This window comes from Otolemur garnettii, unplaced genomic scaffold (genome assembly GCF_000181295.1).
Source record: "Otolemur garnettii isolate 467f Iridium unplaced genomic scaffold, OtoGar3 scaffold00040, whole genome shotgun sequence".
Classification (NCBI taxonomy): domain Eukaryota; kingdom Metazoa; phylum Chordata; class Mammalia; order Primates; family Galagidae; genus Otolemur; species Otolemur garnettii.
In genome coordinates, this window is record NW_003852435.1 from 931,682 (window position 1) to 950,633 (window position 18,952).

Sequence of the window (18,952 nt, forward strand, 5' to 3'; positions counted from 1 at the left end):
CTTGGGAGGCTGAGGCAAAAGAATCACTTAAGCCCGAAAGTTTGAGGTTGCTGTGAGCTGTGATGCCATAGCACTCTACCGAGGGCAATAGAGTGAGACTCTGTCTCAAAGCAAAAAAGAGAATACAGATGCCAGGGCTCCTGTAGCTCAGTGGTTAGGGCACTGGCCACATGCTCTGGAGCTGGTGAGTTCCAACCCTGGCCCAGGCCTGCTAAACAAAACAAAACAAAACAAAAAAAAATATCTGGGCATTGTGGCAGGTGCCTGTAGTTGCAGCTAATAGAGAGGCTGAGGCAAAAGAATCGCTTGAGCCCAAGAGTTTGAGGTTGCTGTGAGCTATGACACCATGGCACTCTACCAAGGGTGATAAAGTGAGACTGTATCAGTTAAAAAAAAAATACAGATGCTGGGGGCCCCCCCAGACAGTTCCATTTGATTGGTCTGGCTTGGTACCCAGGCATTGGTATTCTTAATATTTCCCCAGGTGTTTATAATGTACAGTCCAGATTAAGAAACACCGGTTAAGGGAGAAAGGAACATGTTAAGCATAATAAAGTTTTAAATGACTGCAATAGCCTTTGTACCCAAGTTTGTACAATGGCTTGCAAACTTTCCCTTGCCTTGGGTTTTCTCTAGCAAGATGGAAGCAGGTACCTCCGCAGGGCTGCTGCTGTGGCCAGCACTTTGGTGAAGCCCATTTTCAGGTGAGACATGAACAAGGCCAAGCAGAGCGTGTGTGAGTTCTACCACACCTGGTATCAGGTGGTGTCGAACACTGTGCACTTATTCTAGCTAGACATCACTATGAAACAGGGGAGGGATAAAGTTTAAGAAATGTTTATGAAGAATGCTCATGTCACATACCCCAGGGTGTTTGATTTTAGGGTCATTAGGGCAAGATGGAAGTGGAAAAAGCAATTAAATAATGGAAGCAGTGGGCATATGTTATAAGGTTCTTCCATGAAACAGAATCACGAAGACCAAAGGATTTCCTATCTAACTTCTATGTGGGCCATGACCCATGAAGTGGAAAGGTGCATGTTAATGTTTCATTATTTTAGAGCACAAATAAATTCATTATACAATGGTCAAAAAAAATTTCCCTTGCATCAAAATCACTTGGATTATTAGCAAAACTTCACCAATGCCTCCACTAATAATTGCACCCTAAACCACTGAAGAAATCACAGAAACTATTGATGCTGTCTGGTTACAGGCAAAGAAACCATACTGAGGCTCCACTTCTGCATGCAACAAGAATAAAGCCAAAGACCCCTATATAACCAACACCATAGATACATCATCAGGAAAGTGTCTTCCCTGTGAATTCCAATTCAAAAATTGGAAGAAGTGACTATTATACTAACTGTGCAGATATCAATGTAAAATCACATGAACATGAAAAAGCAAGGAAATATTACACCTGCAAAGGAACATAATAATTCTTCAGCAACAGATCCCAAACAAAAAGAAATTTACAATATACTGGGAAAAGAATTTAAAATATTGACATTAAAGAAGCTCAGTGAGCTCCAAGAGAATACTGAAAAACAACACAAAGAAATTAGAAAATAGGCTTGGCGCCTGTGGCTCAAGTGGCTAAGGCGCCAGCCACATACACCTAAGGTGGCGGGTTTGAATCCAGCCCGGGCCTGCCAAACGACAATGATGGCTGCAACCAAGAAATAGCCAGGTGTTGTGGCGGGCGCCTGTAGTCCCAGCTACTTGGGAGGCAGAGGCAGGAGACTCGCTTAAGCCCAGGAGTTGGAGGTTGCTGTGAGCTTTGATGCCACAGCACTCTAACCAGGGGAATAGCTTGAGGCTCTGTCTCAAAAAAAAAAAAACAAAACGAAATTAGAAAATAATTCAGGGTATGAATGAGAAATTTACCAAACAGATAGATATCATAAAAAAGAACCCAAGATAAATTCTGGAACTGAAGAATTCATTGAATGAAATACAAAATATATTTGAAAGCCTCAACAATGGAATATATCTAGCTGAAGAAAGAATCTTAAAAATGGAAGACAGGTCTTTTAAAATAAGCCAGTCAGACAAAAATGAATAAAAAAGAATGAATAAAGCCAATGTGACATATGGGATACCATAAGGCAGCCAAATATTCAAATTTTCAACATCCCAGAAGGGTAAAAGAAAATGAAAGTCTTAAAAAACTACTTAATAAAATAATAAATGAAAAATACTCAAGTCCAGTAAGAGTTAGTTAGACATCTGGACAAAGAAGGCTTAGAGATCCCCAAAGAGATATAATTTGATGTGGCCTTTTCCACAAATTGTCAAAAGTCAAAGGTAAAGAAAGAATCTAAAAATAGCAATAATAAAGCCTCTAGTCACCTATAAAGGAGACCCTCATCCAACTAACAGTGGATATCGCAGCAGAAAGCTCTGGGCAGGACACCAATGATATATATTTTAAAAGTGCTGAAAGAAAAATAATTGCAAACCAAGGATACTATACCCAGCAAAGTGATCATTCATAAATGAAGGAGAAGTAAAGTCTTTCCCACAGCAGAAAAAACTGAGGGAATTCATCACTACTAGGCCAGGTCTACAAAATATGCTTAAGTTGGTCTTATACCTAGAAGTGAAAAAACAATATTGACCATGACCATCGTGACAACATGTGAAAATATAAAAACTACTGAAAGAGCAAACACACAAACAAGGAAAAGTCTCAAATGTTACTACTACAGAAAACCACCAAACCACAATGATAAACAATAAGAGATAAAAAAAGGAACAGAGGATATACAGATAACCAGATATCTATTAATAAAATGACAACAATAAGCCCTGACATATCAATAATAAATAATTTTGAATGTAAATAGATTAAACTTTCTACTTAAAAGAAACAGACTGACTGAATGGATAAAAAACATGACTCAACTATATGATGACTACAAGAAACTCATCTCATCTATAAACACACATATAGACTGAAAGAAAAAAATGGCAAAAGATATTATAAGTAAATGAAAAACAAAACAAAAGTGAGCAGGAATAGCTATACTTAGGTAAAACAGACTTGAAGTCAAAAACAGTAAAAAGAGACAAAAAAGATCATTATATAATGATAAAAAGATCAATATAGTAAGGAGATATAGCAATTATACATACACCAAACACTAGAGTATGTAGGTATATAAAGCAAATATTATCAATATTAGATATAAAGGAAGAGAGATACTCCAATATAATAATAGTTGGAGACTTCAACACCCAACTTTTAACATTAGACACATCATCTGGACAGGAAATTAGCAAAGAAATATTAAATTTAAACCAAACTTCAGACAAAATGAACCTAACAGACATTTACAGAACATTTCATCCAATAGAACATGGAACATTCTTCAGGATAAACTATATGTTAGGAAATAAAACACATCTCAACAAACTTTAAAAACTGAAATCATCAAATATCTTATCAGATTCCAATGGAATAAAACTGGAAATCAATACCAAGTAGAACTTTGGAAACTGTACATGTACATGGAAATGAAACAACATGCTTCTGAATGATCACTAGATCAAGGAAGAAATTAATTCAATTTTTACTGAAACAAATAAAAATCAAAATGCAAATCCCAGAACCTATAGGATACAACAAAAGCAGTGCTAAGAAGGAAGTTTAAAGCAGTAAGCACCTGCAAAAAAAGTTAAGATTTCAAATAAATAATTTAATGATTACCTCAAGGAACTAGAAAATCAAGAAGAAACTAAACCCAAAATTGAAAGGAAAGAAATAATAAAGATCACAGAGGAAATAAAAGAGACTTTAAAAATGCAAAGGATCAATGAAATGAAAAATTGGTTTTTAAATAGGGGTGCACTTGTGGTTCAAAGGAGTAGGGCGTTGGCCCCATATGCGGGAGGTGGTGAGTTCAAACCCAGCCCTGGCCAAAAACAGCAAAAAAAAAAAAAAAAAAAAAAAAAAAAACTCAATAATCCACTGGTAAAACTAACCAAGAAAAAAAGAAAGAAGATCCAAATAAACAAAATCAAAAATGAAATAGGAGATTTTACACAGAAATATACCATAGAAATATAAAAGATCATCAGAGAGTGATCTCTCATCACAGAGAGTGAAATATACCATCAGAAATATAAAAGATCATCTGAACAAACTATACAATAACAAACTGAAAAACCTAGAGGAAATGGACAAAAACATACAACCTACCAGGACTGAATCAGGAAGAATTAGAAAACATGAATAGACCAGTGATAAGTAATGAGATTGAATCAGTAATAAAAAGCTTTCCCAAGAAAAATCTAGGACCAGATGGCTTCACTGTTAAATTCTACCAACTTTCCAAGGAGAACTAACACCAATTTTCCTCAATTATTCCAAAAATTGAAGACAAGAGAATTCTCCCTAACTTACTATAGGAGACTGACATTTCCCTGATACCAAAACAAGACAAGGATACAACAAAAAAAGAAAACCACAGATCAATATACCTGGTGAACGTAGACACAAAAATCCTCAGCAACATATTAGCAAATCCAACCCAATAACATATCAAAAAGGTAATACACCATGAGCAAGTGGGGTTCATACCAGAAATGCAAGGATGGCTTAACAGGTGCAAATAAATAAATGTGATGCATCACATCAAAAGAATGAAGGACAAAAATCATCTCAATAGATACAGAAAAAGCATTTGATCAAATTTAACATCTCTTCATGATAAAAATTAGGCATAGAAGAATTGTACCTCAAGCTAATAAAGGTCATTTATGACAGACAAACCCACAGCTAACATCATACTGAATGGGGAAAATTTGAAAGTCTTTTCTCTAAGAACTGGAACAAAGACAAGGTGTTCACCATGCTTATTCAATATGAAATATTCAAAGTACTAGCCAGAGCAATCAGGTAAGAGCAGTAAATAAAAGGCATCCAAAATGGAAAAGAGAGAGTTAAATTGTCACTCTTTGCAGATAAATATGATCATATATTTAGAAAAATTGCTGGGTGCAGCATCTCATGCCTGTAATCTCAGCATTTTAGCAGGCCAAAATGGGAGGATTGCTTGAGGCCAGGAGTTCAAGACCAGCCTGGGCAATATAGCAAGACCTTATCTCTAGCAACAACAGCTGAGCATGCAGAGGCCAGAGGATTACTTGAGCCCAGGAGTTTAAGGTTATAGCAAGCTATGATTGTGTCACTGTACTCCAGTCTGAGTGACAGAATGAGACCCTGTATCTTAAAACAACAACAACAACGAACCCTTTAGGACATTGGTCTAGGCAAGTATTTTATGGCAAAGACCTCAAATACTCAGGCAACAAAACCAAAAATAGGCAAATGGGGCTAGAGTGAACTAAAAAACTTCTGCACAGCAAAGGAAACAATTAGCAGAATGAGGAGATAACCTGTTGAATGGGAGAAAATATTTGCAAACTATTTATCCTGAAAGGGATTCATGCCAGAACATACAAAGAATTCAACAACTCAACAGTAAAAACAAAAACAAAAACAAGTAGTTCTATTAAAAAGTGGGCAAAGAGAATGAAAGAGACATTTCTCAAAAGATATACAAACGGCCAGCAGATATATGACAAAATGTTGACCATCAATAATCACCAGGGAAACGCAAATCAAAACCACAATGAGTTATCAGCTTCCCTCAATTAATATGGTTATTGGGCCATGCCTGTGGCTCAAAAGGGTGGGACACCCATTCCATATGCCAGAGGTGGCGGGTTCAAACCCAGCCCTGGCCAAAAACTGCAAAAAAAAAAAAAAATTAATATGGTTATTATTAAAAACACAAAAAATACCAAAAGCTCATAAAGATGCTGAGAAAAGGGAAGTCTGATATATTGTTGATGGAAATGTAAATTATAATAGTATAGCCACTATGAAAAACAGTATGAAGATTTCTCAAAAAATAGAAATATCATATAATCTATCAATCCTACTTGCACATTTATTACAGCACTATTCACAATGGCAAAGATATTGAATCAGCTTACGTGTCCATCAACAGACAAACGAATAAAGAAAATGTAATACACTCAGACATGCACATTCACAAACAATGGAATACTACTAGCTCATAAAAAGAATGAAATCATGTCTTTTGCAGCAACATGGATGGAACTGGATGTCATTATGTTAAGTCATTTGTCTTTCTGGTCCTTTTTTTTTTGAGACAGAGTCTCATTATGTGGCCCTTGGTAGAGTGCTGTGGCATCACAGCTCACAGCAACTTCAAACCTTAGGCTTAGAGATTCTCTTGCCTCAGCCTCCCAAGTAGCTGGGACTATAGGTGCTCACCACAATGTCTGGCTATTTTTTGGTTGTAGTTGTTATTTTTGTTTGGCAGGCCCAGGGCAGATTTGAACTTGCCAGTCCTGGTATGTGGCTGGTGCCCTAGCCACTGAGCTGCAGGTGAGAGCCCTTTCTGGTATATTATTATTAGTCTAATACATTAGACAAATATTATATGTTCTCATAAGTGGGGTCAAAAAAAGGCTGGAAGGGTATGAGGTGAATGAAGAGAGGTGGGTTAAAGAGTATAAACATACAATTAGATAAAAGGTCTAAGCTCTAACTTTCCATAGCAGCATTGGGCCACCATAGTTAGCAACAATGCATTGTATATTTCAGTGCAGCTAGGAGAGGACTTGAAATTGTTCCAACACAGAGAAATGATAAATACTCCAGGTGTATTTATTACTCAAGATGTATACTCCAAATACCCTGGTTTGATCATTACATAGTCTATTCATATTCTCTTCCTAATAAAATACCACACTTACCCCATAAATACTGTGTATCAATGTTTAAAAAGGCAAATTAAAAAAAAATCACCTAGAGGATTATTAAATGAAACACAACATCATGCCCCCTCCAGAGTTTTGTTTTGGCTTTTTTTTTTTTTTTGGAGATAGAGTCTCACTCTGTTGCCTGGGCTAGAGTGCCATGGCATCAGCCCAGCTCACAGTAACCTCAAGCTCCTTGGCTCAAGCGATCCTCCTACCTCAGCCTCCCAAGTAGCTGAGACTACAGGGACGTGCCATGATGCCTGGCTAATTTTTCTATTTTTAGTACAGATGTGGTCTTGCTCTTGCTCAGGTTGGTCTGAAACACCTGACCTCAAGAGATCCTCCTGCCTTGGCCTCCTAGAGTGTTAGGTTTACAGGCATGAGCCACCGTGCCTGGTCTAAAACTTGTATTTCTAACACACTCGGCAGCAATGCTGTTGCTGGTGACCTGAGGAACATAGTTTGGAACCCACAGCTCTCTACTATGCTACTTCCCAAAGGTCTGCTTGCTCTTATTCTGCATGTAAATGTAGGACTCACAGTTTGAAAAACAGAAGGCAGGGGAGGGAGATGACTGGCTGTCTATGTGATATATTCTCTTAACTTGAAACATGCATGTTACTTGAATGTGCAATTTGAGGGAGGAAACACCATACAAACTGTTACCATATTCCCAAAGGAGACAGCTGATTCTCTTGAAGGATTCACAACAGCGAATGTGAATCTAGTACTGAGTCAGTTCTGACAGTCTGCACACAGCAGAGACAACCGAAACCCCCATAGGGACGTAACCCATGGGAAAGAATTCACACATATTAACCACCATGTCTAGCTACAAATCCACATTAAGCAGCCAGATATATTAAAAGATTAAACAGAGGGAACTAGAAGAACAAGAAAGCCAAGGAAAGCTCCTATTTTTGCAAACAAACAAGGCCTTAGCAACTAGTGATAAAGAAGAAATTTGCCAGAAAGGGAATGAGCAAAGATTCCAATGATCTAACTTTTTTTGGAGACAGAGTCTCCTGCTGTGCCCCGGGCTAGGGTGCAATGGCATCAGCCTAGCTCACAGCAAGCTCAAACTCCTGGGCTCAAGTGATCCTGCTGCCTCAGCCTCCCAAGTGGCTGGGACTACAGGTAGCTTCCACCACATCCTGCACATTCCTTATCAAAGAGTAAGGCAGTCTCACCTTAGTGGCACATTTTTTCTTTCTAGGGGATCTAATCTATTTCTGCAGCTTCAACTAAAGGCTCCCAAGAAGGGTGGGGTTGCTGGCCCCAAGGAGGCACATTAGAAATCTTTGAAGAAGTTTTTATTGTTACCACAATTGGACGCACTCCAGTCCTTTGTTGGGCAGGGCCTAGGGATGCCAGGTCCCACAGAGTCTGGGGCAGTCCCAAAGAACTAACTGTCCCTGAGTCCAAGAGAATAAAACCTACATGTAAGTATCTGTGCCTAGGCCCCAACACTGTTTTACAAACAAAAAGGGATTTTTGGAGGGGTGGCGCCTGTGGCTCAGTGAGTAGGGCGCCGGCCCCATATACTGAGGGTGGCGGGTTCAAACCTGGCCCCGGCCAAACTGCAACAAAAAATAGTTGGGCATTGTGGTGGGTGCCTGTGGTCCCAGCTACTTGGGAGGCTGAGGCAAGAGAGTCACCTAAGCCCAGGAGTTGGAGGTTGCTGTGAGCTGTGTGATGACATGGCACTCTACCGAGGGAAATAATATTCTGTCTCTACAGAAAAAAAAAAAAAAAAGGATTTTTGGAATGGTTGTAATGTACAGATTTCCTAAGAATGCAACTACTGCGAAAATGGAAAGGAAACAGTACTTTTCTTCACTACTTGAGGAAATTTCATGGCATTTACTTTGCCAACACACGCTTGTGTCTGTCTGCATGTTGGGCTGTGACATTGATAGTCATTTAACTTCTGGTGCGACTGTTTGACTTTATGTCTTCTCGTATATCAGGCTGAACATTTACATCTGTAGTCTATTTTGCTTAAATTACTTTCATTTTATTTTTCTTTCATAAAGATATTTGGGGGCCATCTTGAGTTTTGAAATCAATAATCTACCTAGGCAGATTTTTGTTATACAAACAGAGCATTAGGTCCAATGGGCTGGCTTAAACCAACAGCACTAATGCTCAGGAGGGTATAGCCTAGAATGTAGCTGTACCCGATGAACTAACCCAGTTATTGTCTCTAGGGCAGAGGGCCTGGAGCACTTTTTCCAGAGGGTTCTTTTCTTTCTGTTGGGCTGTGCTAAGATTCTGGTGGGGTCCTGGGTAAACAGACTGTTCATTTACAATTCAGAACCTTTCACCATCTGACCTCATCTGTGCCCTGTCTACCTGTCCCTTCTACCTGCACACAGTAGGTCTCAATAAATGCTTTTAGAATTTGACTGATGACTTCAAATATAGAAGAAAGTAATAGCACAGGTACTGTAGTGGCTGGTGCATGTGTTTTCAGAAGTCCAGGCTTGTTTAAATCCATAACAAGTTCTATCCATCAAAAAAATGTTCTACTCACCAGTCCCGACTTAGAGAAATGTGGAAGCTATCAGAGAGAATTGATCAGTTTATAAAATATTTGTGGCCTTGTTGGTCTATGGGAACAAAATACAATCAATAGCATTATTAGAAAGAACCAAAAGATTATAAAACAGATATATAGGTCTGGGATTAAAAATATTTTAAAAGGATATTCTTGACACATGAACATCTCGAGAAAGATAGATCTTTTCTTATTCATCTTTGTAGCTCCCTTTGCGTATCTCGATACTGTGTCCCACTGCAGGTATTCAATTTTGTTGTGGATTGAATGATGTGTGCGGGGGAGTCACATTTTATAGCTTTGTATTGAGTAATATAGAGAAAAAATTATTTTACCCTGTTTGGGGTCTTGCAGTAAAAGCCTTTAATAGGTCCAGAGAAATTATACTTGTGCACTGACCAGAAGTATTTGCAAAGCTATGACTAAATGAAGTGCAGCTGGGCGTACATAGAACTCCAATGCCCATCCCCAGGGCAAAGACCACTCTGAACTTAGCCAGTCCTTGTCATCATCGAATAATGTCTAACACCACAGGGACACTAATGTTAGAATCTGCCAGGTATTCCAAAGGACTTGTGAAGTGTATTTTGGTACCAATAGGGAGGAGTGCTTTCACGCAGATGAAAAGCATCTTTAATTTTTCTCATCAATCAGAGGAAGATGGGTCGATGGGATATTTCTGGATCTATAAACTATCAGAGGAGACATTATTTTCCAGAAGCTTTTTTTTCAAACAGAGCCTCAAGCTGTCGCCCTGGGTAGAGTGCCGTTGCATCACAGCTCATAGCAACCTCCAATTCCTGGGCTCAAGCGATTCTCCTGCCTCCGCCTCCCAAGTAGCTGGGAGACTAAAGAGCCTTTTTTCATTGTGAACTTTCACCTTCTCCACCTGGAGATTTAACAGGGAACACAAATAGTGATGCCTCTTCCTCATTGTAAAACATGAAAGATAATAAGATACTTATGTTGGCCAATAGGAAATTAGCCTGCAGTGACACTTTGGTTTGCAGATGTACACTGAAGTATAGTTACATAGCTCAATGTCTCAGCTTGCCTGTAAATTAATTTTTTTTTCTTTTTTGAGATAAGCCTCACTTTGTCCTTGGGGCTCGAGTGTAGTAGCCCAATCATGGTTCACAGAAAGCTCAAACTCTTAGGCTCAAGTGATCCCCCTGGTTCAGCCTCCTCAGTAGCTGGGACTACAGGTGTGGGCCACCACACCCACCTGAGTTTTAAACTTTTTGTGGAGGTGGAGATCTTGCTGTGTTGCTCAGACTGGTCTCAAATTTCTGGCCTTAAGCAAGCCTTCTAACTCAGCCTCCTAAGGTGCTAGAATTATCGTCACAGCGCCTGGCTTAACTTTTCATAAAAAAAAAAAAAAAAAGATCATGACAAAACAGTATCCTTTTCAAAGGAGACCAGAACATTTTATCTCTAATAGGCTTTGGTCAGAAAACACATGCTATATATATTAGGGGAATTTTCCCACACTAATTTTTTAGGATTAAATCAGACATTGGAAGAATTGAGAAAAGTATATGAATAGATCCTGCTTGTTGTTGATGACATTATTAGATCATTAAAATTTCCTTTCTCTTTAGAAGCTCAAATTTCAGACCTTGCAATATTCTAGGAGAGTTTGAGCACTTTATTCATTACGTTACAGAAAACTACTTGGAAAGAAATAGCTCCTTCAAGTCTTTCTGCCAGGATTTCATATATTCCAAGAAGAACTTGCCCTTCTCAATGCTGTAGTATTGGGGTTTTTTTTTTTTCATTTTTAAAAATCAAGTTTTATTTTAATTTCTAAGGCTATACTTTTAATTTTCTAGAAGTAACATTTTTAAAGAAATTGTTAATTCTTTAAGCACATAAATCCAATAAAAGAGGGTTTTTAGGGTATTTTATCACTGAGGTGTTGCTTTAGGACAAAGTGTGGTCCTTTCTCTGAGAGAACATACTCCATGGTATGTGGATTAGCGGCTCTACAGCTGCTATAAAGAACAGATACAGTTGCCATTTGGATGTATGTGAGAAACGGGGCTTCTCCTTGAATTAGAAAATCCCCCCAGGCTTCTTTGGTTAAACTCTCTAAATGCCTGAAATATACTTACATTCTGGAAATCATTAACTTCAATTGCTTCTTCAGCTCCACTTCCCATTTTAAAGGTCTCTAAGTTGTTCCCAGCATCTATTTCCATTGACCCATCTTGTAATTTCCCATTGATACTCATGGTGTAATGGACATTGTAAATCTGGAAATGAATAGAAGAGTTAGTGATGCTTTCTCTTTTGAACAATCAGGGCTTATCTTTAGACCTGCAGTGTACGAGGTAGCTTCCCTATTTCTCAGAGACACATGGGATCATCTTTAATAGTAATAGATTTATATATGAGCACTTCCTTCATACAACAATCATTTAATACAATGATTTCTTTAAGGCCAGGTGTGGTGGCTTATGCCTATAATCTTAGCACTCTGGGAGGCTGAGGTGGGTGGATTGTCTGAGCTCATGGGTTCCAGACCAGCCTGAGCAAGAGTCTGAAGTTGCTGTGAGCTATAACACCAGGGCACTCTACTGAGGGCAATAAAGTGAGACTCTCAAAACAAACAAACAAACAAAAACCAAACAACAAAACAATGTTTTCTTTAAAAACACCTTAAAAGTAAAACCTTTGATAGTCTCTGATACTTATTCAAATAGCTCAACGATTTGCAATCCTGGCTGGACATTAGAAGGACTTAGGTAGACTCTCAGGGTACTATGCTTGGGTTTTACCCTAGACTGATTAAACCAGAACCTGTGGGGATGGTGCTTGGACGTAGGTCTTTCTTTCTAAAGCTCAATTCTATTATACATCCAAGTTGAGAACCATGGCTGGATAAAGAAAATTGAGGAGGCTCCCAGCTGAACAAGTGTGCAGTGGTGGCACCTCAACTTTGACAAGTTTTTTAATCCTTTGGTCAAGATCAGATGTGGAGTGTGGCCTATAGTAACGTCTGCAGACAGCGCTAGGAAACACTTGAGAAAGAGCAGACCTGCAGAGAGCAAGATCAATGTGCACATCTGTTCCAGCTCAGAATGGTAGTTACTTTCTTAACGACTTTATGGGACAGGCATATGGTGCTGGAGGGCATTTTGTTAGAATGAGACACGTGGGGTGTGGGAGAGGGGAGGGGACCTAGTACTGCAGAAAACCACTGGTCCGGGAATCAGAAAAACAGGTAGCTGCACCACTTCCCCATGGGCCTTGGAGCTGCTGCGAATGTAAAATGAAGAAGTTGGACCTCACAGGTGGTTTTCACCTGTGTCCTTAGAGCCCTGGGGTATCACAGGTATGGCCTAGCAGTGAGGGTAGGACGGGGAGGTTCCTTTCTTCTCTACCTGCCCCCAGTCTAAGCAGGGCAGCTCTTTGCTTTTTCTTTGCTTGATACCTTGAATTTCTGAATAACATTTTGTTAGAAAGAAAAATTCCAACACTTGAAAAATATTTTTAAGTTTGCCACTAATTAGCTGATTTAAAGGACTCTCTTAGCTTAGACATCTGATTACCGCATTGGTTTAAAAATAATTCCCATGCTGCTCAAGCTCCATGTGCTGCTGTCCTGTCAGACCTTTCCCTGTGTGGAAGGGCAAGGAGATGGGTTTCTCTTCTTTCTTCTCTTTTTCAGACTTAGAGGCATATCTGTATCTGCATATCTGACATATATGTCTTCTATATACGATGTAAATTATATATGCATATGCACAGACACATATATACATACAAGTGCATATAAATCTTCCAAGGGGAAGGGATAAGAACAGATGAAAGATAGCTGCTACTTAAGGTTAGGTCAGCCAGTCAAAACTGCACACAGCTCAGATTCAATGCCACTCTGATTTTTCTTCCTCATTATGAAGAGTGATTGCTACATGGACAAACACTGGAAAAAGTATCTGTTGTTAGTGGATCATTACTTGTAGAAAACTCATTACTATAGGACTGAAAGACCATTATTTTATCAGCAGTGACAGAGAAATGGCTTTGCTATCCAGCACCCTTTTGGGCGACAGCCTTGGTTCAGAGGGACAGTAAACGCAGGCATCCTCTTTCAGCTTAAACATCTCTCGATGCCCCTCTTTCCCTCCTTCCTTCTGAGGAACTTAGAGGCCTGCAGTCTGCTCTCCCCCAAGCCCACCTGATCCTAAGAACCACATCTAGCGGTTCTGGCTCAGTGGAGCTGGAGCAAAACCCACCAATCTGTTTTCACTCTGCTCCTCAGGTCCTTATGATCATCCAGGTTTAAGAAACCTGTTTTCTCTGGTTGGCCCAGTACTCTCTTCAGGTTTAAAAAGCAGGCTCTGTTCTGTCCGGGGGTGGGGCTCTCTGAGCAGCCACTATGCATATGGGTGAGTGATGACTGTCAAAAGAAGCCTGGCAGACAACATAAGCTTTCAAAAAAAAAAAAAAAAAAGCAACAGGTAAGACTTAACCATTTGCAAATTCTTAGAAGTTCGTAAGGAGAGAGGATTGTAACACTAGAAGAATGGCCTGTGCGCCTAATTTCTCTTTCTTCCACGCCATCCTTGCTACCTCCCCTACCAACAAGCTCCCTAACTAGAGGTTGCATCCTTGGCAGCGTGGCTTCTTCAGCCCACCTTTTATATGTACTTCCCTCTGCACGGAGCAGCAGTGAGAAGCCTGTGCCCTCTTGAAGAGATGGGGGCGGGTAGGACACAGCCCACAGTATTCACGGTACCGGCTCTGAGCTGGACAGGGGGCTGGGCTGCTGGAGCAGCAATTCCATTATCTATTCTAAGTCCAATGGAGCTGTTGGCACCCAAGGCTATTTCAATCCAAGCACAATGAAGTTTAGTATTTGCCAAAATTCTGCTCAATATGGTGCCTTTTACAGCCAAGGATATTTGCTAATGAGTTTTTAATAAGGTTTAGGTTCCATAAGATTAATTATATAATGTTTGGGAAAATGTCTAGAAAAATTAGTCTGAGAAGAAAGGCCCTAAGCAACGATCTCCTTCCTTCATCCCCTAGGGTGGGTATAGTCATTTGTCTCACAAGGATAGAAATTTCTCATACTTCAATGCCTTGTTCCATTTACAATAATGTGGAAGAAAAATGGCCACAATACTTGAGCCCAGGCAATGGTCCCCTGATTATTAGCACTCTGGTGCTTCCTAGTACTCCAACTAAATTTGAGAATACCTGTCCTAAGAGGATTTGCCCGGATGAAAGGGATAGGAGGTAAAGCACAGCTGGTTATCCTTTATTAACTAATATGGAAGAGCCAAGTCACAGATAATCCCCAAAGAGCAGATAATCCATTTGGTTTGACAGGTCTTTCTGTTTGACAGAGACGTGCCTTTTTGATTACGTTTTGTTGGGCTGTTTAGATTTGTATTCAAGGAAAGCAGACCTGTGCATGTGCTATGCACGGATGGTGCCAAATGTACTGTTTTGTGATTTGTTTTTCAGACGTAAGTAATATGGATCAGAGCAGAACATTTTGGGGGGAAAAAATCGTGATTCTCTTCATTCTCCTGTCTGTATAGAAAACAGCAATAACTTTGATTGTCGGCAATAAAATGTGATTCACTATTTCTCTGAACTCTCAAAATTTAATACTGATCGCTTGAACCAGAGAAGCAACCATCTTGTGGTAAAGTAAAAGATATGAAAAAAGAGAGCCCTGCTTACTCAATATGATTGTTCAATCTCCCTTTTTAGAAGCTTGTCAGTTAGCTGTGTTTGCCTTGGATAATTAAATGCCAAATGGTATTCATTTTAATATATATCATAACCAGAATCCTTACCCCGCCCCCCTCCAAAAGCAAAGCTATCCTCAAATGGCCTATACCACTAAGGTTTTGTTATCTAAAAGATAGCATTTACATTCTAATACCGTAAAATTTCCCACAGGGATGACAATCTAAATCCTGCTATTAATGGAGATGTAGATATTGAAATCATTTCCATGTTCAGATCTGCTGCTTTCAAATGTGAGCATCTGGCTCAGCTTCTATATTTAAAATACAAATACATTAAGGCACTTTTCAAATACACACAAAATACAGTGCAATTCTGATCTTTTAAATCGATGCTTGTAAATTTGATATAGTCTCTAAAACAGACTCAATGCTAAACGGCATGCTTATCTACATTAAGCATTTGAGTTAAAAATACAAATTATGCAGTGACTGCAGAAGACGTGATGTGTAAAATGGTTGAATTGCTTTCAGCACCATTTTCTGTAAGTACTGGAAGTCGTTCATGCTTTGAATTTCATGGTGGGAGACAGGAGAGAAAAAGCAGTCACTGATCCTCTGAGGATAGTGATTATGAAAGAGCTCTTTGTGTGTGACCTGGAGATGGAATTCTTTTCCATTAGTCGAAATAAGCTTATACTAGACCTGGCAATGGTCATCAAGATAAAATGCCCCCTTTTACTTAGGTGAACACATTCAGAGTATTTAGAGAACACACTGGAACTCTGCCCAGTCAAGTTAGAGGGAGTTTTTATACTCCTTGAGAGCCCATGGAGCTCTGTAACAAATAGTTGCATACAGAGAAAGTAGGACAGCAGCTAGTGAAAGATTTACCATTAAATTACACGTGAAGAGTAGGCCAGAATTGATTGTTGGAGAGATTTGCCACCTTTAAGGAAGTGAGACCTTTGTTTGGTTGTTTGTTTTTAGAGGGAGAAAGGAATGTTAATGCATAGGTAACAAAAACCTACCTCCCGACTCTCAATTGCGAGTGTGAGTATTTACTATCTTTGTCCTAGACAGGCTATCTCAGCTGGGAGAAGGCTTAGTGATCATTCAGCTCCATTTCTTCAGGGACGAGTAAACCAAGGTCAGAGATGTGCCCCCAAAGTCACACAAGTGCCTAGTGTAAGCGCTGGGCGGAGACCAGCCAAGACGGGTTTCCTCCAGCTGCTAGCCGCATTCTCCACCGTCGTGCTCTCCGATCTTAAAACCCTGACCTGCTTTTCCACAAAGTTGCCCATGAACAGGAGGCAGCATAGCAGAGGCGGATGGAAGCAGGGACAAGGTCCCCCGAGGGGCCCCGTGGGGAGCGCGAGCTGAGCGCCGGCCGAGTTGCCCCCTGCGGACCAGCGCTCTGCCTCCCCCTAGGGGACGTTGTGGGGGTAACACAGGACCCCGCAGCCCGGCGCACCCGCGGGCCTGCGCCCCTCCCGCCCTGCAGCCCTCCCGACTTACGTGATTGTCGCTCCCCTTCCAGAAGTAGAAGGCCCCGATGGCCCCGAAGAGCAGCAGCACCGCCCCGGAGATGAGGACCACGGCTCCCACTTTGAGCAGCCGCGCGGGGCTGGCAGGCTTCACCGTGACCGTGGCGTACGCCTGCGGGCCAGGGCGGCAGAGGGGCTCGTCACGTCTACGCCTCCCACACCGCGCGTCCCGGCGCCCCCTCCGACCCAGCGTAGCGCCCGCAGGGAAGAGGGTACGGTGCGGTGGGAAACAGCTCTCCCTGGGCTCCTTTGGGTGTCCTTTTTGCTGCGGTCCTTCCCTAGGGTCCTTTGCGGTCCAGGTGTGGACCGGCCATGAGAAACTTTTCTTTGTGTGGGGCCATTGCGGATCTGCACCTTCCACCAGCCCAGGTGTCCCCTCCACACCTGTCTATGGATGTCATGCCCCTAGAACATCCACGCGCCAAGGGCACCTCCACACCCTCATAGTTGGGACCAAATTTGACCCCCCCCAAACACACACATTCGGTGGCACAAATCTTTGACTTGATACAGCGGAAGCAGGCACGTGCAGCCCGGGCTCCGCGTGGGACTCACCCGCCAGCGGGGCCGGAATCGTGGGGGCCGTACTCACCGGAGGACTGCAAAATTCAACGTCTTCGGGACCCACCAGGGCAATGGGCACTTTGTCCGAGTTCTCCGTCATGGCTGCGGCGGGAGGAGAGAGGCTTTCAGACACTCCACGCGCGTCCTGTGCTCTGTCCCGCTGCCCCGACGTGCCTGGCACTTCAACGCAGCGTGTACACACGGTGCACGGTCCCGCCTGGGCCGGGCCTGCGGTCTCCACCCCTTCCAGTGCCTCACCCCTCTCCTCCTCCCGCCCCGGACGGCGGTCTGAGCTGTCTTACTTTCCGGGACGCCCCCTTTCCCCACTCTCTCCTGTCTACGGGATCCCAAACAACACCGCGGTAAATCTGTGTAAGGGTGGTCTCAGCCCTCAGACCAGGAGGCTGACTTCTAGGACCCCAAGATATACTAAATGTCAGGGCAATTAGCCATCGATCCTAGGATCTCTTAGAATGTCAGAGGGCTCTGCAGTGACACTAGGCTGGAGGCGTTTCCTGCATGGTCGTTGTGTGCCTGTGTTGGAGCGAGGGCGCCGAGAAGAGCCTGGTGGGACAGGTGGATGGGGACTCTGACCTATGAGTGCCAGGGTTAGGCCACCTTTACATTGGCCTGACATCGCTCGATGGCCTGGAGCAGGGTCTTGGATATGGTCCCTTGCTGGCAATTTCTGGGGGTGGGTGGGTGGGAAGTGGGTTCAAGGGCAACAAAAGTGAAAGCTAAACAGAGAGGGGCTGGAGGAAAGGCGCTGGGGACACCAGAATAAACGTGCATTCTGGTTGGTTAAGTTAAATAAGCAAAACCCAGCAATGGCAAAGCACACACATGCCCCAAACGCTGATGTAGCCAAAGGAATAATACATACATATATACGTGTATGGATATATGTATTTTTCTCTTTCAGAATGACACCTGCGAGGTCAGGGATGACAGGGCACCTGCTTTGGACCCAAGCTCCCTTAGTTTGTACTGGGCCCTCTGCGGGGGAGCGTGGGGCTGGCGCTGGTGCTGGGAGGTACTGAGGCTTCTGCAGACCACAGAGGGAGTTTTCGAGGCAGGACTGCAGTGGAGAATTTGTTGAAAAATCAAATGGTGGAAGCCAAGGTTATGATGGGGTGCTGATGAGAGCCTGGAGGAGGTGACAAGCATCATGACCTGGGGCTGGGAAAGATGAGATCAGGGGAGGATGGATTTCCACTGGAGAACTGGTAGAACTTGGCAATCCCTGGGCCTGGAGAGGCTGAGATTTCGGGCCTAGGGGCGTTGGGAGAGAGTAGGAGCCCAGTAGAAGTGAGGAAGGTGAAAGGAGCAATTTTTAGACATGTTAAGCTTGATGTGAGGATTTTTAAGAAGGCCAGTGGACACATCCTGGACCTGCCTTCACTCAGCTGTGGTGGTGATACTTGTCTGCGCATCCCAGGTGCTTGGAAAACCTCCAGCAAGAGTTCCCGGGACACTGCTGAGGCAAGAGTTCAAAGACTTCTTTTCCCAAGGGCATTTGTCACAGGAGTTTCAGTGAAAGAACAGGAGAAGTAAGAGTCAGAGAGGTGGGAGATGATCCAAGATAAAGCAGCACGTGTAATTTAAAAAGGAGAATTCAAGAAGGAAAGGTGGGCAACCTCAAATGCTGAAATAAAGAAGCACAGAGAAGGGCCTTTGGATTTCACAATTAAAGAGAGTTTGGGAGCCAGTAAAACAGTAGTTCCATTTGCTTTATTGGGCACAGAGGACATTGCCCAATGGGTTAAGGA

The 18,952-nt window shown here is 42.0% G+C and overlaps 1 protein-coding gene across 1 annotated transcript in view; it reads right to left on the reverse strand.

The window, feature by feature from the left end:
• Window positions 1-17,283, reverse strand: part of CNMD (chondromodulin) — a gene marked incomplete at its 3' end in the record, with an annotated part of 35,696 nt that extends 18,413 nt beyond the window's left edge. The window contains exons 1-3 of the mRNA XM_003790166.2: window positions 17,212-17,283; window positions 16,591-16,731; window positions 11,479-11,619 (exon numbers count right to left, since the gene is read on the reverse strand). Of these exons, the coding sequence (XP_003790214.1) occupies window positions 11,479-11,619; window positions 16,591-16,731; window positions 17,212-17,283 (354 nt within the window). The remainder of the gene's footprint in view (window positions 1-11,478; window positions 11,620-16,590; window positions 16,732-17,211) is intronic.
• Between the last annotated feature and the right edge of the window lie 1,669 nt (window positions 17,284-18,952).